Source organism: Nipponia nippon, unplaced genomic scaffold (genome assembly GCF_047370975.1).
Source record: "Nipponia nippon isolate SJK-2023a ecotype South Korea unplaced genomic scaffold, ASM4737097v1 scaffold_32, whole genome shotgun sequence".
Lineage (NCBI taxonomy): Eukaryota > Metazoa > Chordata > Aves > Pelecaniformes > Threskiornithidae > Nipponia > Nipponia nippon.
The window spans coordinates 5,266,963-5,286,790 of NW_028262350.1; the positions used below are offsets into that span (position 1 = coordinate 5,266,963).

Sequence of the window (19,828 nt, forward strand, 5' to 3'; positions counted from 1 at the left end):
GGGTGAACCACTTCACTCGGGGTGGTGGGACTGTCTACCCCATGCTGTGTCTCCCACACCCACTGGTGTGGGAACTGGGCTCACTGGGGGAGAGAGGGGTGTTGAGCCAAGCCCCCTGCAGAGCCTACATTTGGCTCTTGGCTCCTTCCCTTTTGGGAAGTGGCAATCAACCAGAGATGCTGATGGCTCCAGGGCTGCGGTGTGTGGGAGCTGCACATAGGCTTAAGTCCTGATCCTGCTCCCTGGGGTCATCCTGCTATCTCTGGGTGGCCCCAAAGGGGTAAGAGCAGGACCAGATGCTGCAGAAGACCCCAAAAAGCCACAAAGCACTTCTATGCCCAGGGCAACATCCCCTTTGAGGACCCCCTGCTTAGCCTTGGGCAGTGCTGCCAAGCCCCAGCATCTCCCCCTGTGGCTGCAAGCTCCATGCCTGGTGCTGCCAGGGGCTGCTCCATTGGCAGCTGGATCAGCGTGGCATGGCACGATGGCTTCAGCCCAGCACGAGGAAGAGGAGACATGGGCAGAAAGCGAAGCTGGTGCTGCTCGCTTGAGCTCCCCTCCTGCACTCGGTCTTGCCGGGGGAGGAATGAGCAGAGTCATGGGGCTGCAGAAACCTGACGCCTGTGGTGATCGCTGGTGGCAGCTGGAGGCACAGCCACCTCCGCCGGGACCGCGGGCTGGGTGCAGCGAGTGGGGACAGGGCATTGCTGGGGGTTTGGAGGGACAGCACCCAGTGGGAGGCTCCAGGGAAGATGTGGACCATGCAGCAAAGCCTTGGAGAGCAGTGTGCCGCTGAAGGGGCTGGAGCCCTACAGAGCGCTGGCATGGCCCATAACGCAGGCTTGCCCTAACAGCTCTGCAAAACCCTATTTCCAGGGAAATTGAAGCTGCCTAGACCAACAAGTCTGTGGAGTCCCCAGGAGATGGGGTGGGTCGGTCTCCCCATGGGTGCTCTGGGTCCTGCTAGACCATGCATCAGTGCATCCCTGGTGGGACTCGGGGTGGCAGAGCCAGACACAGGGCCGTGCTTTTGCCTTGAGCTTTGAGGCCACTGGTAGCAAGGGAATGCAAAGGGCAGGTTTCCAGAGCTGCTCAAGTAGAGTGTGAAATGGGTGTAAATCCAGAATAACTCTGGATGAGAAGAAGCAACGGTGGTATCCTGCTGAACCGCTGCTGTGGGCACCGTCCCCTCGCAGAGACGCGCGGTGGCAAAAATTCCCTTTTTGCTTGCTTTGATGAGGTCCCACCTTTGGGGCCCAGCGGGCCTGGGGTGAGATGGGGCTGTGCCCCTCAGGGGTAACTGCTCCAGGCTCTCCGGTTTGCAGCAGTTTGGGCCACAAGCTGGGTTGTAGGCAGTGCTGGGCTCCACTTTGCAGTGATGTGACTTGGTTTATCCTGTTAGATAACCCTGTTCAGCAAGGACAAAACTCTTCCTCTTCTAAAGCAGGTTTACACACAAAAATTGGTGGTCTTGCCACTTGATTTTTTTTTTAAAGATTGTCCTGTTCCAAAAGGCAGCAAGTTGCTCTCATCCCTCTACCAGCTGCATTTTGACTGTGCATCAAAGCCCTGGTGCCGAAGCCATGAAGGGGCTGTTCAAACACGCTGCTGAAGGTGGTCTCTGCCCAAGAGATGTTGCAGCTGGGGGCTGGCCCCTGCTTCATCCCTGAGGCTGGATGTGGTGGGGGGGTGAGCAGTAATACCCCCACAATGCTGTGCTGCTGTGGGGATTGCCTGTCCTTGGCAGAAGAAAATCCATTTTGCACACAAAGATGCGATTCAAGAGTGATAGCAAGGGAGTGTGGTGGTTTCTAAAATGCAGTTATCCTGCGCTGCTTGAAATCAATACCTCCCTTTGCCGTTGCTTTTATCCCTTGGTTTTATAACCATCATAGGAGCGTATCGATACCATTACGCACCCAGAGTCTCTCTTCCCATCAGGGCTATAAATGTCCAGTTCTCCTTAATTACAAAGGGCTGAAGGTTTCCAGCATGGCAGGGCTGGGACTGTGAGGAATATTGATCCTGAAGCTTTTTCAGGGGCAGATGCTCAGCAGCATCATGTAAAGTTTTGGTGCATGGAGGAGTCGCCGCTTGCCAGTGGGATGCTCATTTTGGAGAGGGTGAGGCACAGAGGTGCATCTATCCCAGTGTCCCTGCAAAGCAGGATCAAGTGTTATGGTATATTGGGCTCATCTCTGACGCAAGCTGGTGTTTATGGGTCAAACATATCGAGGTGAAGCTGAGGCAATGTGGCTCAAAGCAAGAACCTTTCTGGTGTCTAGGAAGCCTTTGCCAGGCATTTTGGCCTTGCTCAGGGCATGGCAGCCTGTTCCTCCGGGTGCAACCACCCCTCTTGTCCCCAGTTTGCTCTCTCCAACCCTTTTTGATGTTCTGCTGCTCAGTGGAACCACCCTTCTCTCTCCCAAATGGCCCATCCTATTCCTGTCTGGGGAGTCATCCTGATCTCTGTAACATTAGAAAGTGCCATTATTGCCTTGCTTTTTGGCTCAAGATAAGAATTTAACCCCTTCCTCTTGGGACCAGAGCCATCCGGCACTCGTGTTTCCTATGGACGGGTGCTGTGAAATGGCCGGTGACCCTGCAGGACCGAGCTCCTCTGGCTGAGGAACCTCTTGCTTTGAGCACTGCACGTTGCTTGCACAAGGTGCAGGAGGAAAGCTGCCGATGCCTTGCAACGTATTGCAAAGGGGAGACAGCTGGAGCGGTGCCACTGATGCCGAAGGTGTTTTGTTTTGTTGAACAACTCTGTCTAGGTTGTGAAATTGCTTGTCTAACAACAGCCAGCTGGTGCCAGGGACACCAACTGCTCAGCTCATATGTTGCTCAACCTGATGGTGCTTTTTGATCGGAGGCTGAATGGGGGTCTGGGAGGAGAAGGAGCGCGTGGGGCGCTCCGTCTGCAAGCGATCCTTGCGTAATAACCTTTCTTGCCAGTTCAATATTTCTGCAATAAACCCATCTGCAAAAGCCCACTGAGATCCTGCCATCACCTGGCTTCAGGGGCTGAGCAAAAATGCCCCAAAACAGCACCAGCTGGCATTGCCTTCTCAGCCCCCCTCTTCCCAGCAGGCTGGGCACAGGCGTCCCGGGAGCAGAATGAGAGGATGGCTGGCCTGCCGCACATCCCGGGCCCCGAGAACCTCCGCCCCTTCACCCCCGCCTCACTGGCTGCCATCGAGCAGCGCATTGCCGAGGCAGAGGCACTCAAGGTAAAGCGGCAGCAAGTGGAGCTGCCCGAGGAAGAGGAGATCAAGCCCAGCAGTGACCTGGAAGCTGGCAAGAACCTGCCCCTCATCTATGGTGATCCACCACTAGAGCTCATCGGGATCCCACTGGAGGATCTGGACCCTTTCTACAAGGATAAGAAGGTGAGGGGCAGAGCTTAGCCCATGGGTAGACTTGGCATTAGATGCAAGTCCCAAGAAAAAGACCAAAGCATGGACCTCCTCTTCTTTCCACCGTGGCCCAGGGTCTCATCTTGGTGACCCACAGCCCCAGATTTCTGTAGTTGCTTCTCCTCCAAAGCAGAGCACCTGTTCCTTGGCAAAGTCCCAAGCCTTTGGAGATCCAAAGCACACACAGAAGTCTCACCTCTAATGGCAGTACTTGATCCGTGGGTGTTTCGGGATGTGTGCAAAAGGGCTAACCCATCTCCCTCCTCTCTTTTCTCCACAGACATTCATAGTTCTCAACAAAGGGAAGTCCATCTTCCGCTTCTCGGCAACCCCTGCCCTCTACCTGCTGGGGCCCTTCCACCCCATCCGCAGAGGAGCCATCAAAGTGCTTATCCATTCATATCCTTGCTCTCTGTGATGCTGCTGCATTGCCAGGTCAAGCCCTGGCGCTCAGAGTGCAAAGAGCCCTGGGAGAGGGCTGAGAGAAGTGTTTCATGACGGTGTGGTGAGCAGATCTCCTGGGCTGGCCCCCACCATGGCCAGGACCCACTGCCCAGTCATCCCAGTGCTTTAGTCCCTCTCCAAGGAGTGGGTGCTTGAAGGCTTTGGGCATCTTGGTGGCACCAAGAGCTCACTCTTGGTTGGAGAAGGGAGGAATCAGTTTGATTGGAGAAGGGGAGAAACCTAGGTCATGGAGCTTCCTAGGAAGAGGTTCAAGGTCTTTGAGGTCTGGAGAGACTTGGAAAGGAAGGAAAATGTTTACAGGTCAGGGAATCATGTCCCATTTGGGAAGTGGGTGAATTGGGGAGCTCAAAGGATGCTTGAGGAGAGGGAAGGCAGAGGAACCAGGACACTGGGGTACAGGGAAGGAGGCAACTTGAGCAGTGCTGGGGCTTTTGGTGTGAGACAAGTGGAGATGGAAAGATAGGAAAGGACCCCAAGAGCAAGAGGGGCACTAGGATGGGTGGGAAGTGATCCCAGCAGAGCTCTGGTGGCAGCAGGGGTTGGTAGCCGGGGGTAGAAGGAAAAAGGGGGGTGTTTGTGGCAGAGGGATCAGAGAAGTGGGGAAAGCTGTATCCTGGGGTGATGGAGAGGAAGGAGCACAGGGGACAAGAAGGGAGGCAGAGCCAGCACCACGGAGATGGGGAGGGGAGCAGAAAGGGACAGCAGGGGCCAGGAGCATGCAGGGGAGCAGGGGGACTAAGGGGAAAGTGTGAGTGCAGGACTGAGCCGGGAGAGAGCTGCAGGAGGAGGAGGTCAGGGCATGGGACCAAGGTAGGAGCCAGGACAAGAGGAGCAGGGGTGCTTGGCTTCATAACATTGTGTGAAGGGGCCAATCTAGGCAACAGCCACAGCATTTCTCCTTGACCAGGTTTTAAGTTATTCAGCATGTTCATCATGATCACCATTTTAACCAACTGCGTGTTTATGACGCTGAGCAACCCCCCGGCGTGGTCCAAGAACGTGGAGTAAGTCCCTGCCTCCCACGACCTCCCCCAGCCATGGGGGCCATCCCAGCTTGGCCATCCTCAGGAGGGACAGGACCAAGGCTGAGAGAGGGTGTTGGGACCCGGGCACCTTTTAGAGGAGGAGAGGTGTCACTGGGAGATGCTGGTGGCCCTCTTGATCTCAGAAGGGATGTCTGTGCTCTGCCTTAGGCATTGCAAAGAGTGGGAGTGTTTCAGAGCTGCCCAAAAGCTGGTGGGGTCCTTGTGACAGGAGACCACTGCAGAGCAGGCTGGGTTGGGTCGGCAGTGATAGTCTGGAGAGGATGAGCAGATCCATCAGTCCAAGGAGCATGGACAACCAGCCCCAGGTGAGAAGGGGAAAATCCAGCATTTTCTGCTCTGGTTCTGCACAATCAGGTCTCAGCAGGATTTTACAGAGAGCGTGGTGGTGTTGGGACATCAGCAGGGATCAGAGGTCTTGCAGAATAGTCACCAAAGGGATTGGTACATCAAGATGTCCCAACTTGCCTTACGAGGTGAGGTGAAAACCTCCCCCAGTGCCAAAGCACCTCAAGAACCCAGCAGCCCGTGACCTCCCAAAACTCAGCTCCCCAAGATGGTCCCACTGGCAGGGACAGACAAAACCTCATCCTGAGCTGGCCCTTGGACTTGAGTGAGCATCCCCTGAGTCACCATTCCCATTTCAGATACACCTTCACTGGGATATACACCTTCGAGTCCCTCATCAAGATACTGTCGAGAGGCTTCTGCATTGACGACTTCACATTCCTGCGCGACCCGTGGAATTGGCTGGACTTCATGGTCATCTCCATGGCGTGAGTATGGTGGGATGGGAGGAGGACAGGAGGTCTGGCCACCGCACCTGGGGGGGACCCTGGGGAGGAGGGCTGAGAAACAGGGCGGTGGGTGCCTGGCAGAGCCCGTGAAGCCCTTTCCTCTCCTGTCCTGCAGCTACATTACCGAGTTCGTGGACCTGGGGAACATCTCTGCTCTCAGGACCTTCCGCGTCCTCCGTGCCTTGAAAACCATCACCGTGATACCAGGTGGGACTTAAAGAAGGGGTCTCCTCTCCATATCTTCCCCTTCCTTGAGGTCAGGCTTTCCCACGGTTCACAGCAATTCCTTGTTCTTTTGAAAGGTCTAAGAGTAAACAGAGAAAATAAGATATTAGATACTTTTAAATAGTTTTCCACATAATTCAGCTTTTGGGTCAGGTCCTGCTGATTTTACATCTTGAAATTTCCTGTGCTCGCTCGGTTGTTTGGCCAAGGAAAGCCCCTGATGAGCCAGACGTGGTGTTTTTAGGGGTCCTTGGAGATGCTTTAAGTGGGCTTGTGCTCACATTGTGTTTATGGGCTCGATTAACCGATACACTTTGCTTGGTCCTTGGAGCTGTAAACTCAGTTTTGTCCCCACTGCTGACTGCTCTGGTGCTAGGGTTGAGATATTTAATAGTGCAAGAGCCACGTGCAAGTGTTTAATGTCACCCCAGACATACAGCCTGCGGTGTTAGGAGCATGTTATCAAACACCTCTGATGGCTGTTTCCCAAATCTGATGCCGTTTCAATACCCTGCTTCGGTACCACCTAGTGCAAGCTCACAGAAATGATAGGTCAGACCCCTGGAAGAGGCATGAGATTGAACGGAAAACGATAGTTTCTTGTGCTGAATAAATTCTTGTGTCCCTGCAGTTTCCAGATCTTTAGGGTTCATATTTGAATGGTTTTTGCCTCCATCAAACAGGCTAAAAATGGCATTTAGCAAAACGTAAGCTGTTGCTTCTTTCTGGAATGACATCCCCCCAAGAGGCTCTGCAGAAATAGCAGTTGCAAAAATAAGCTATTTTAGAATGGCTGTCCTCAGCAGTTTCCCAACATAGACAAGCCCTTGGAGAACAGGGTTTTACCTAAATAGTTTGGGGAGGGAGGGAACTGGCATGATGACAGGGCTAAAAATCGTGCGTCTTCGGAGAATTGCCTCCACGTGAGAAAGCTCTCTGCTCAGGGCTGCTTTTAAGATTAATGTCAGGACGTCCCAGCATCGCCCATCATCCATGTAGACCTCGGGTGACAGGAACAACATCCTCCATGTCAAAAGCCCACCAAGGATCTGTGGGCAAGCCTCCTCTGTGGAGGAAACAGCAATGCTGGGGTGGGGAGAGATGAGTTAATCCCGATGCTTGATGCAGATGTTGCTTTGTCACCTTCACTCAGATGCATTGGGGTTTCTCCAGCTTGGAAGGATCAGGCTGGAGGGGCCCGGCTGGGCTCACAGCCACCCACAGGACAGCAGCACGTGGGGGTGTTGGACCACGGAGGCTTTTCTGGAGCTGAGAGCAGTGCTCAGCATCTTCCAACTGGGCTGGCAAATGGCTCTTCCATGTGCCACAGCAAAGTGGTCTACTCTAGTGGTTTGGGCCAAAAAAGGCCAGATTGTGGCATCTGGGGAAAACATAAAGCCGAAAGGACTTGATGGCAGCCAGGCTGGGGTGGGCTTTGGCTTGTGATACCCTGGTTAAGGTTGGCATGGGGAGGCTTGGCTGGCACTGGTCCAAGGGTGACAGTTTTTAGGGGAAGGGTTTATGCTGCCCAGCAATGTGTGGGGACAGAGGCGCAGCTGGGATGCAACATGGGACACAGAGCTGGGGGTCTGGGCACACGGGGCGAACTTGGTGAGACCACATGTCCCCACCAGATCCAGCACCTTTTGGGAACACCATAGCACGTTCTCCACAATTAGCAAATGAACGATTAGCTCAGTAGTGACGCCTCCCCCCTAGGGCTGAAGACGATCGTTGGGGCTCTGATCCAGTCGGTGAAGAAGCTCTCGGACGTCATGATCCTCACCGTCTTCTGCCTGAGTGTGTTCGCCCTAATTGGTCTCCAGCTCTTCATGGGGAACCTCCGGCAGAAGTGTGTGCGGTGGCCCCCCCTCAACGACACCCTGCTGTGGGACTTGGGGCTGGACAACGATACGTTGGCCAATGCAATGCTTTACGGCAACTTCACCGACGACGTTGCCAGCAACTTCACCAGCAACTTCACCAGCAACAGCACCTTTGATTTTGAAGCCTACATCAACGATGAAGGTAAACACTTGTGCATCCCCTTCTTCATTGACCCATCGCCCTGGTTTGCTCCTCAGTTTCCTTGCTCTTCCTCCATGTCAGACCAAGATAGTTTGCTTGCATGGATCTTCTTGCCAAGGTGCCTTGCAGGGAGATATGGCTGGTGGGTGAAACAGGGGTTGTGCATATTCACAGGATGGACAGATGGGATGAAATCCTCCTTGCCAGAGAAAATGCAGTCCACCTGGGCAAGCTAAACTCCTCTAAAAAGGTTTCACCATGGGAAGGCCTGGACAAACCAGTGTCTCCATCACTCCCACTTGCTAGAGAGGCCACAGTCTCCCCATCGGGGTGGGCACTGGTGAACAGCTGCTCCATCTGGCTGGTCACAGCAGGTCACAGCAGGTGAAAAACCAAAGGGAAGGATGCAGGAATGACATTTCTCACCCACTTTCACTGCTGCATCATAGCTGGGTCCTTCCCCAAGTACTGCTGCATCCAGTGAGCTTTGCATGCAAGCATGCAACACCGCGACAGCCAACAGGAGGGGAAGGAAGGAGAGGTGGGATCAAGCACAGGTCCTCAGGCAGGTCTCCAAGTTTGCTACTTCTTTGAAACAAGTTTGGCCTAAAAAAGTGCAGTGGGTTTTTTTGTTTGTTTGTTCTTTGGTTTGGGGTTTTTAAACTCCATGAAAATGTAAAAATCTCAGAAAATCTGCCTGGCAGAGCTGCACGGTGGTGGGATGCTCCACAGGGATGTTTCATGTCTCGTTTACGGCACTCAGCAGAGCTCAGCAGAAGGTCGGGTTACGTCTCGGCTGAGCTGCTTTGCCCAACTGTACAAGTAGCTCTGGCATTAATTACAGGAAGGCTTCTTGGTAGGGGTGCAAATTCAATATATAGGATCTAATGAGTGCAGAGCAAATAGCAACAGCACCCTGCGGCCACGCGTTCAGGTTAACAGCTGTTGGGGCCAGGCCAAAAACACATCGCCTGGAGTTTCACAAGCGGAACATCTCAATGAGCCCACGTAGGTTAAATAAAAGCCTGGTGGCAAGAAGCCAGGCAGAGCCGGGGATGCTTTGAGGAAGCTCCAGAAATCCCTGTGTGGCTTCTGGAAGGGCTGTGCTAGGTGATGCCCAGGATGGGGTCTAGCTGCCCTCTGCCATGTCCTGGGATGGGTGTCTCCAGGTGCTCATCTATGTGTCCCTGGGGGCAGGTGACCTGTGGTGGCACTGCTTGGCAGCTCCTGTGGCTCTGGGTCTGTGCCCAAGATGTAAGGAGGAGCTTCAAGGACCCCTGGTCTGTGAGCAGGGTGGGTTTCCCCACCAGGCAGGGGCTGGTTGGGATGGGAGCAGCAGGAGGAACGCGATAGCCATGGAGCAATAGCAGACAGTTTCCCCGGGCTTTTTTGGGACCCCTGCAGTCCCCCATATTTGGTGCTCCCTGGGAATGCGCTGCTATTGCATACGTTTTCCCAGCAAAACAGAACAGCCCTGGTCCTTTGACCACATGTTAACCTGCCTTCCCAGGAGGCCTGACCCTGGCCAACCTGGCTGTCTCCAGAGCTCTTTATGGGCTTGGGAGCCACCTAGTTGGGTCGGTGAAACAATGCCATGAGCTCTCTGCGCTAGTGCCAAGTAGTTCAATGCAAATAGCGAAGTCAGCAGAGAGGAGATAACCCAGTGCCCAATGCTGGGATTCAGGGAACTTCCCTGACAGCGAGGAGCTGCCAAGAATTTGAAAATCAATGTTTGTATTTATTTTTTTTTTATGTCTTGCTCTTTCCTCAACTGCAAAGCTAATTTCTACTTTCTGGAGGGAGCGCTCGATGCCCTGCTCTGCGGGAACAGCAGCGATGCCGGGTGAGTGCAGCTTGTGCTGGCGGCCAATGTCCCCCCTGGCAGGAGACAAGGCAGCCAGCACAGCCTGTGGGACCACTGGTGCTTGGCATGGGACAGAACTGGGGCTGGGAATGTGGCTTTGCAGGTGAATGGTCTGGGCATCCTGACTGTATCAGCTTGGGGTGGGGGGTATCGGTCCGGGCATCCCGACTGTCTCAGCTTGGGGTGGGGGGTATCGGTCTGGGCATCCCGACTGTCTCAGCTGGGGGGGTGGGGGTGGGGGGGGGTGTCTGCTGAAGCATCTCAGCATCCCCAGGGATGGAGCGTTTCGTTGCGGGTGCAGGAGGGGCAGCGCTGGGGGCTCATGCCAGCTGCCCCTGCGGCTCCTCTGGTAGGAAGTGCCCTGAAGGGTACCAGTGCATGAAGGCAGGGAGGAACCCGAACTACGGCTACACCAGCTACGACACCTTCAGCTGGGCTTTCCTGGCCCTCTTCCGCCTCATGACGCAGGACTTCTGGGAGAACCTCTTCCAGCTGGTAGGCACCAAATTTTTATCTTTGTGCAAATGCTCCTCTCATTTTGATGCTGCCCCTGGTCTAGGACAGGTAAAAAGTCACTCGACTGGAAACTTGAGGGACCTTGTCTTGTGGTTTATGGATCAAACCAGGATCAGCAGAGATGGGGCATGGTCCCATCCAGTTCACCAACCTGAGCAGTGGAGTGTATTTTCCAGGGCAAAGCCCAGGTGTGCTTCAGCAGTGCTGTCAGCTGTATCATGGGACGCAGGGATTTGTAAGAGTATGTAGTACATCTCTGGCTTGAGCTAAGGGGGAGGGTAAGGGGGAAAAGCTAGGTCGCTTGTCCCCTGCATTGAGTAATCCTCCAGGGAGAAGCTGCAGACACCATAAAATCCCAGCTGACCCTGGGCCCAGAGACTGTATAGAGAAAAGCAAGCCTATGTCTAAAGGCTACATGTGTCTTCTGGAAATGATTATGCCCAGATCCAGACTTAGAAAAGGACCACTCTTGGCCCAAGGGTGAGACCTGAGAAGTTCGGAGCTGAGAGACATCAGCCCCTGTCACAGCAAAGCGAGTCTCTGATGAAATGTTGGTCCCATCTCCATCCATGCTTGCAGCCCTTGGGCTACCAGATAGCACTGAGCAGTGTGGCTGGGTTTGCTGAGACTTCTGGCTGTTTCACACAGGTCCTAACCCAGTGCCATGGACTGCAGGAAGGTCAACTGGGCAAGGACCAGCCCTTGGGGAAGACGGGAGCAAAACATTGTACTCCTACCACAAATGGGAGGGTGCCCTGGTGCAAGACCTTTTGTTAGAAGCAACACCAAACCGATATCATGCCGAGGTGGTCTGACAGCCTGTGCCTCCTTTTTCCACAGACGCTGCGTGCAGCAGGGAAAACATATATGATCTTCTTCGTGGTGGTTATATTTCTTGGTTCCTTCTACCTCATCAACCTTATCCTCGCTGTGGTGGCCATGGCTTATGCAGAACAAAATGATGCCACGATGCTGGAGGAACAGCAGAAGGAGGAGGAATTTCAGCAGCTCATGGAGCAGCTGAAGAAGCATCAAGAGGAGCAAGAGAAGATGGTTGGTGGAAAGTGTGGAGGCCAAAATGAGGGATCCTAGGAATAGGGGGAGGAAAGGGGAGGCAGCAACAAGCGTGGTGGTGCCTCTATGTAAAATCCAAGAATAAGCCCCATATGGTCCATAGTAAGCAAAGATATAATAATTGAGTAACTATTTTGGGGGTCATAGCTGAATCAAAAAGTTGAGGTACTATCCTGGGTGGGGGGAAAAAAAGGTTGAAAAGATTTAACTTCCACATCCAAAATCCAGCACAGGGAGCACTGGGAGGCAGCAGAGAGGTGCAGCACAGAGGTGCGGTATTGCTTGAAAGGAGGAGGTGAGAAACAAGACATAAAAGGCACCAGAACTAACAATATATCTTCCTGCAGCACATCAAGAGCAGGAAACCTGGCAGAGCGCCTGCAGCGGCAGATTATGATCAGGGTACAAAAGAAGCGCTCGGGGAAGACAGGGCGGTTGCAGCAAAGCTAAATGCATTAGCAAACCATTTGCTTTTGGCCAAGACTGGAAACAGCAGAGAGGGCTTGAGAGACGCTGCATCTCGCCCGGGGAGGTCTGGGTGTCCTTACCGGAGCTGAGGCACAGCTCTCGGGGTCCGGCCTCACTGCTGTACCCCAGTACCTGAGCAGATATGCATGCCTGATGCTGCAGAGAGTTTGCACTGATATTTCTCTGAGCTGGCATCTCTAAGCTGCCTGATTTCCACCCATTTGCTCCACTGCAGTTCCAAGGTGTTACCGTAGCCCCTTTCTGACCCTTGGGAGTCTCTTTTCAGCACAATATGCCTGTAGAAATGTGGGCAAAAGCTTCTGTGATGTCTGATACTGCAGCCCAGCCATTTTCCATCTCTAATCATCATTTCGGCCAACATCAGCAACGTCCGCAGGAGACATCCCTGCAAATCTGTTAGTCTGGGCAAAAGACCAGCTTCCTTGCATGTAAAGAGAGACACAAAGCAGTGTTTTCCTCTCTCTAGAGCCTCTGTCTCTCGTTGCTTATCTGTGCCAAGCCACAGCATCCTCCGAGGAAGCGGCTTGCTCTTATCTGGCTGCTGCTGTTTGCAGGATGGGTCTAAGCGAGCCCTGCCCTAGGGATGGGGACTCCAGGGCTGGGCATAAAGCTGGTGCTGTGGCCGGTTCCCTGAGCAAATTAACCAGTGAGTTGCCCAAAGGCTTTATTAAGGGTTGATACTCCTTTATTGTCACCTAGAGAAATGGAGAAGGCAGAGGGAATAAGGCTGAGAGTGCAGGCAAAGCGCCTACAAGAAATGGGTGCTTGGATCCATGTAACATCCAGCGCCCGAGCATGGAAACCGTGTTGCGTCTCAGCAATGTGCAGTGTGAACAGCGAGGCTCCCACTCTGCTGTGGCATCCTTAGTGCTACCAGAGGGTGTAGTAAACTTCAAATACTAATAGCACTGTCAGAAACAAAAAACAAACAAACAAACAAAAAACGATTGCATGTGCAAATGAAAATCCAATAAAACAACATCTGGGGGAAAAAACCTAAATTTTGACCCAAACATTCAAAAATTCAGTGCAAGTTCAAAAATCTTGGACATTGCGTTTCAGCAAGAGCCTTGAAGATTTTGCTTCTTTCCCATTTGGGATGAAAACATGTTTGGAAGATTAAAGTTTCATGCAAGACAGAAATTAGGAGGTTTGCAGTGTTTTTTCCTTATGAATTATTCACTCTGATCAAATTTGAACAGATCTAATACTGCTGTGCGGAGAGCTTAGTACGGTGGGGTGTGCAAGTGAAAAGGAAAGGCTTGCAGCTTCTGGTTAGCTACTGCAAATTGATGTCCCTCGTTGTTGCTCGTGAGGATCTGAGTTTGCTGCCCAGGCCCTGCAGCAAACTTTGGAGTCAAAGTTCTGCCCAGGATGGTCCTGGGGCTCTGTTCGCCTCCCTCCTTAGCCCGGTGCCCTGCGGCGATTGCGGGAAGCTCCCAATGGCTGTGGGCACACAGGTAATGGAGACGCGGGTTGCTGCAGTTGCAGGACCGGCGGTCCAGCAGCGGTTCCCTGCCCAGAAACGTGGCTGAGAAGGAGTGCGACTCGGACCTGAACAGTGACCAGGACAAGGCAAAGGACTGCAACGGGCAAGTGGTCCCCAAGGTCGTGCTGGAGCGCTCTGCTACAGTGATCGGTGTACGTGCTTGGCTCTGTCTCTGCCATCCCTTGAGGACGCCCACCCCTGTAAATCCAGGTGGAGGGACAGGCTTGTGCCCAGCTTGTTGTGGGTCGGGTCCTACGAGCCTTTCTGCAGCCCACCTGTAGTCCCCATGTTGCACCCCAAGGTCTTTCCAGACCATGCCCTTTTTTCTGCCTGCTCTATCTTTAAGTGCATTAAATAGCCTGCAGCACTCTGCATTCATCCCCTGTGGCCTCCTCTCCTTCTAGTTCAACCCAACCAATGAGCCGGAGAAATCAGACCACAACCACCTCACTGTGAGCAACCAGGATGGGCCAGGCCTCGAGAAGAGGGTAGGGAGCGCCATCAGCGTCATCTCCAACACTGTGGAAGGTATGTCCTTCCCCAGCCTGGGTGAGGGCTGTGTGTGCCAGCTCTTTTAGCCCTACTGTTGTGCGTTGATGGGCTTGGGGTGCTCGGCACACACCAGTGACAGCGGCTGTCCCAAATCTCCAGCCCTGTGCAAGGGATGACTCTGGACCTGGGGCCTCCATAAGGGGTCAATGCACTGCAGTGATGCTCAAGCAAGGTTTTTCATCGCAACTCGCTAGGATGATGCCTGGAGGCAATAGTACAATATCTCTTGCAAATGAATGGGATTGCAATTGATTACAACAGTCTCCAGAGTCAACTGAGAGCTGTTGAGTGGTTTCCCAAGAGCTGCTGTCTCAACTTCAGTACCGTAGACTCAGCAATAACAGGCTTCTCAGCCCTGTCCTCCCTGAGAATGGGCACCAAACCCTCCAGCCACCCCAGAGCAGTTCCCTTGGATGTCCATGCAATCTCAGTGTGGTAGGGACACCTCAAATCCTGCCCAGGTGCTGAGAGCAGGATTGGACACACAGTTCCGTGACTGATCTGCTTTTCCATCCCTCTCTGGTTTGGAGGGTAAGGTCTGCAACATCACTGCCTGGGCATGGGAAGGCTCCTCCTTTTAGCCCCCATGTTCAACTTATAGATGGTCTAGAGCTGGTTCAGGGCCTCAGGACAGGTCTCCTCTAGTGGGTTAGCACTTGCCCTACCCAGGGGAGGACAGGATAAGCCTATACTGATGTCATTTTTCTTTCCTGCCCTCAGAGCTGGAGGAAGCTCACCAGAAGTGCCCATCCTGGTGGTACAAATTTGCCCACACGTTCCTGGTCTGGAACTGCTGTCCTCTGTGGCTGAAGCTGAAGGAGTTTGTCAAGCTGGTGGTGATGGACCCCTTCGTGGACCTGGGCATCACCATCTGCATTGTGCTTAACACAGTCTTCATGGCCATGGAGCATTACCCTATGACGGAGGAGTTTGAGAACGTGCTGACCGTGGGGAACCTGGTAGGCAGCTACAGGCATCCCATCCTTACCTGTTTAGAGCCACAGCGGCCACACCATCCGCCCTGGTGGGCAGATCACCTCTGCTGCCATTGTGTCACCAGCACGCATGCATGCCTGGAAACACATCCCAGCTGCTAAGAAAGTGCTGCAGGGGTCTGATCACAGCATCCCTGTGACGGGTTGGGCTCCAGGATGGCTCAGATCAAGGGAAGTGATATGGGGTGGGATCCATCTCGCCTTCTGCTGCAGCTTCTGTCTGGCTTGGTACATCTCAGCAATGCCAGCGTGGCCATGGCCTTGCAGAGCTGCCCTGAGCCATCTTCTGCATTGCAACCCAGGGTCAGGCACAAGCTGGTCAGCGTCCTCATGATGCTGGGTGGCCATGTGGAAGAGCAGGGGTCAATTCAGATGCTGGGAGCAAACAGGTCCCCATGAAGCAGGAGGCAACAGTGCTAGCAGCATTAAATAATAATAATAATCAGGGCTTTTCTCAGCGAAATTGCTGCAACTCTGGGCTGGTTTGATTTCATGGGTGTATTTAGCAACCAGCTGTGGCTGCTCCTGCTTGGAGCTCAGGGTAAATGGCTTTCAGCTGGAGGCAATATGCTGGTGGGGCAATCCCAGGAGGCCCCTGGTAGCTCTGGGAAATGCAGCTAAGGGATGGGAGAGCTTGCTCTCTCCTCTCCTGCTACCTTGCCCTGCTCCAGCACCTGCCGGGGCCTCTCTGTGCACAGGCACCGGAGCGACACATGCCGGGGCCCGAGCCCCGGCGGGCAGGATGACGCTCAGCACATAGCTGCTTTGTCTCTGGTTTCATTCAGGAAATACAAGGGGATTAATCGGCTGTTGCTCAAAGCACGGTCATGCTGCAAAGACAGGTCCAGCTTTTCCTTCGGGCCAGCGGCAGTTTCTGGCTGCATGTACACCCCGACGCAAGGAGCTGGCAGGGCCAGGAGGATTTGCTGGGGAAGGGTCAGGGAGGGATGGGAGCAGGAGAAGCAGCCCCCACTGAGCCACGGTCTCCCCCGCATCGCCTGCCTGCTGCCTGTCTCGCTGCAGGCAGAAAGATGGCCAGGCTGTAAGTGAAGGGAGCAGGGATCAGCTGGCAGGAGCAGAAAAGGGGACATTTGTGGGCTGGCATGCAAAGGGGCATGTCGGGGAGCATCCCCTGGGATGCCAGTGCAGAAGCCTTTCGGCAAGGTGGAGGCAAGGACCTGTGCATCCCAACACGATCCACATCCAGGGCAAAACTTGTCACCGGGCCCCCTCTGCACATGCCACGTCATGAAATTGCATCAAGGATGCTAATTGTCACATTGCTGATCCTGCTCCGGAGTAATGTGATAATGCACAGCACCGTTGTAGTCCCGGGAAAAGCGTAATGTGTAAGAGCCGGATCAGCTTTCGCAGGGCTCGGGGAGGGGCAGGGGCATCCCAGTAGCAGCCCAGTTCCTGGTGCTGGCAATCCCTGTGATTCAGCAGTCATTTGAAGGGGGTCTCTTTGCCAATGAGACTTTCATTTTTAATTTCCACCTGCCAACACACACCTTTACTAAGTCTCTCCAGCACCAATCGGTCCCCAGTACTCCCAGCCTGGCTCCACAAGCCACACTGGGCAGCAGCTAGGGAGCTCGTCCTCAACCAGGGCTGGACCCAGTGGGATGAAACACTTTGGGATTACCACAAAAAGGAGAGGTGCTACCCACCCTATGCCGAGCACTGACTTTCAAGCAAGCTGATGGGGTGCTGTTTCCACAGGTCTTTACAGGGATCTTCACAGCGGAGATGGTCCTGAAGCTCATTGCTTTGGACCCCTACGAGTATTTCCAGCAGGGCTGGAATATCTTTGACAGCATCATTGTCACCCTGAGCCTGGTGGAGCTGGGCCTGGCCAACGTGCAAGGACTCTCCGTGCTCCGCTCCTTCCGTTTGGTACGTGCCACAGGGATGAGCTGTGCCGGGGGATTTTGGATGCAGTTGCCACCAGGGTGGAGAATGGCTTGTTCAGCCTCCTTTATGGCGGTCACCAACTTGTCCCCTGGTAAAGATAACACTGGCAGTCAAGCTAAATATTTAGGAAAGTCAGAGTCTGTGCTCTTTGCAAAGCAGTTGGGTGTTTAATCACTCCTGCCTTAATAAAACCACCACATGAAGGTCTAATCCCTGCTTCGTGGCCTTACTGACACCTTGTGGCAATGAAAGCCTGAGGCAAATCAACGCCTTGTCTCCTTGCTCCTTGTAGCTGAGGGTTTTCAAGCTTGCCAAGTCCTGGCCCACCCTCAACATGCTCATCAAGATCATCGGTAACTCGGTGGGCGCCCTGGGGAACCTCACGCTGGTGCTGGCCATCATCGTCTTCATCTTCGCCGTGGTGGGGATGCAGCTTTTTGGGAAGAGCTACATAGAGTGCGTGTGCAAGATCTCCCACGACTGCGTGCTGCCTCGCTGGCACATGAATGACTTCTTCCACTCCTTCCTCATTGTCTTCCGCATCCTCTGCGGGGAGTGGATCGAGACCATGTGGGACTGCATGGAGGTGGCTGGCCAGACCATGTGCCTCATCGTCTTCATGATGGTCATGGTCATCGGGAACCTTGTGGTGAGTCTTGGAGTTGGGGTGGACCCTCAATGAAAGGTGGGGAGTGAGAACGGAGGGTGTCGTGGGGTGGGGACACCTCTGCCCCTCGCTCACTGGCCAATGCTGTCCAGCCCAGCTCATCTACAGGGCTATGCCTGTAGGCAGGGTCTTGTTGGAGCTGTACAGGAGCACAGGCAAAGGGCTTGACCTCCCTCCTGTAGACCCGGTGGGGATGTGCTGTGTGCTCAGCTCTGCGTAAAGCAGGGTAAGAAGCGATTTCTGAGGCACCTTCAGCTGAAACTAGATCACAAACAGAAGGGGAAACCGAGGCATGGAAAACTTAACAATGGGCTTCAGGCAGATGCAGGAGCAACTCTGGGACAAAAGAGAGCTCATCTTCGAGCTGCCTTTTCTCCTCTACATGGCTTTTCTGGCTTTGCTCCCCTGTTTCCCACTCTCCTGCAATGAGGGATGGAGGCAGGGTTATACCCAGCTCACCCCAGGGCTGCCCCTTTGCTCCCAGGTGCTTTTGGAAGCAGAACCCCCTGGAAGACTTTTGCAGATCCCCAGTCCTCACCGTGGTCCAGGTGGCATCCCGGGGATGCACAACCCCTCTGCTCCTTCCCCTGGGTCCTGAGGAACCCTGGTCACCATCACCCTCTCTCCCTGCCCATTGCCCTCCCCGCTAACCCGAGCTGCTCGCTGCCCGCGCTGCAGATCTGCAAGTTCCAGGCGAGCGCGAAATCCTTTCTAAACTTGGTAACCCTCTCACTGGCGGCTTTGAAGCTTGTTTTCCAGGCTGCGTGGGCCCTGCTCTCCCTTCTTAAGGAGCAAGGCAGGGGAGGGAAGCATAGCGGCTTGCCGAATCGCTCCTATTACTTGCCGGGGTTGTGTAAGCCCTTTGGAATTTGCTTTGAAAAACTATCTGCCCAGGGAGCTGCTGACGCCTCCCTCCCCGCTGCAGATGCCTGCTCCAGGCCCGGGCTGACACAGCCCTCCAGAGGGGTGAAAGCAGCCCTGGGGAGAAACCCAGACTACCCCACAACTCGGGTCAGGGGTAGGGTGGCTTGGAGCGTCCCACTTCAAGGGCAGAAAGTTGGGATTTGCTTGGCTTCCCTGGCTCATGCCAGGTATTTGGGGCTTTGAAATGGCCCCCATAGCAGCATGGAGAGCCACCTTACCCTGGGGTGTCCTGGGGTCTGTGCTGGGTGATGCTGGGCAGGCACGCACGCATCACCTCGTGGTGGGGAGCAGCCCAATGTCTCCCCGGGCTGCCCATCAGCCAGCAGTCAGCAACAGGTTGTAACGCTACCTTTCAAGGGGGAACCCGTTCATTTGAATCGCGATGCTGAATCAGGCTGAAAATCACCCGTAATCAGCAGGAGCATCTCCAGAACAGTCTGCAGAGAGCGCAGGAGCTTAGAGAGTGGGAATCCAACTGGGGCTCCCTGGAGACCCTCCCCAAAACAGGCTCTGGAAACCTTTCCTCTTCTGGAGGTTTTGGAGTAGGACAGCCCATCCATCCCTCCAGGAGACTTTCCTGGAGATGGTATGAGGGCAGCACGATTTTCAGCTGGTGGGGTCAGAGGCAGCCCTCCCTGAGATTGCACCCCAGCTTTCCAGGCACGCTTTGCAGCTCCTGCTGTGCTCTGTGCTCCTGCACAGGGTTCATTTAAAGCTAAGTAGAGAAACACAGTGCACGACCACCTACAGAGCCACCTCTGCTCTCTTCATCCTCTTTGCCAGACTCTCCTGGCCACGTCTCAGGTATTTCCAAGTCCTGGAGACTGTCCCGAGCAGCCTCCCGAGCATCCCGGCTGCAGAGAGGTCTGTGTTTCTCCCCACTTCCCCTGCGGAGGAATAAGGCGACGGTCGGTCATCCTTTACTGTTAATGACACTTTGAGCATTTCCTTTGGGGTTATTAAGGGAAAAGGGAGGAAGTCAGTCGGGTGACAAGGTAACAGACTCCTATCCAAAACAACCAGAGCCAACAGCAACTATTAGCTGTAATTGGTGCTCAACGTAAATATTAAACTGATGGCATAGTAGGGATTTATTTAAAGATGCGATTTAAGTCATATAGTATGAGCCATGTGAAAACAGCAGTGACCTTGAATAGCAGCTAATTCCCTTCTCAGATACGCTGCTGGCACAAACATCAACAGCTGTGGGCTTGGCCCATCGGCCGCTCCGCACAGCAAGTGCATGTCTGGGTGCTGCCGATGCCCCCGTACCCCGGGGAAAGCCTGTCCCGCTCCTCTTCTCGTGAGCTGCTCCGGGTTTCTGGCATGCAGTGAGCCCCCCCGTGCCAGGCGAGGCTGCAGTGGGG

The 19,828-nt window shown here is 54.1% G+C and overlaps 1 protein-coding gene across 1 annotated transcript in view; it reads left to right on the forward strand.

Moving 5' to 3' along the window:
- Positions 1-3,093: 3,093 nt before the first annotated feature.
- The window catches only part of SCN4A (sodium voltage-gated channel alpha subunit 4), a 34,481-nt gene continuing 17,746 nt past the window's right edge, over positions 3,094-19,828 (forward strand). The window contains exons 1-14 of the mRNA XM_009464640.2: positions 3,094-3,392; positions 3,700-3,818; positions 4,799-4,888; positions 5,575-5,703; positions 5,840-5,931; positions 7,669-7,977; positions 9,757-9,820; positions 10,195-10,336; positions 11,198-11,410; positions 13,406-13,561; positions 13,814-13,937; positions 14,682-14,920; positions 16,679-16,852; positions 17,163-17,519. Coding sequence (XP_009462915.1) covers positions 3,129-3,392; positions 3,700-3,818; positions 4,799-4,888; positions 5,575-5,703; positions 5,840-5,931; positions 7,669-7,977; positions 9,757-9,820; positions 10,195-10,336; positions 11,198-11,410; positions 13,406-13,561; positions 13,814-13,937; positions 14,682-14,920; positions 16,679-16,852; positions 17,163-17,519 — 2,472 coding nt within the window. The 5' untranslated portion in view covers positions 3,094-3,128. The remainder of the gene's footprint in view (positions 3,393-3,699; positions 3,819-4,798; positions 4,889-5,574; positions 5,704-5,839; positions 5,932-7,668; positions 7,978-9,756; positions 9,821-10,194; positions 10,337-11,197; positions 11,411-13,405; positions 13,562-13,813; positions 13,938-14,681; positions 14,921-16,678; positions 16,853-17,162; positions 17,520-19,828) is intronic.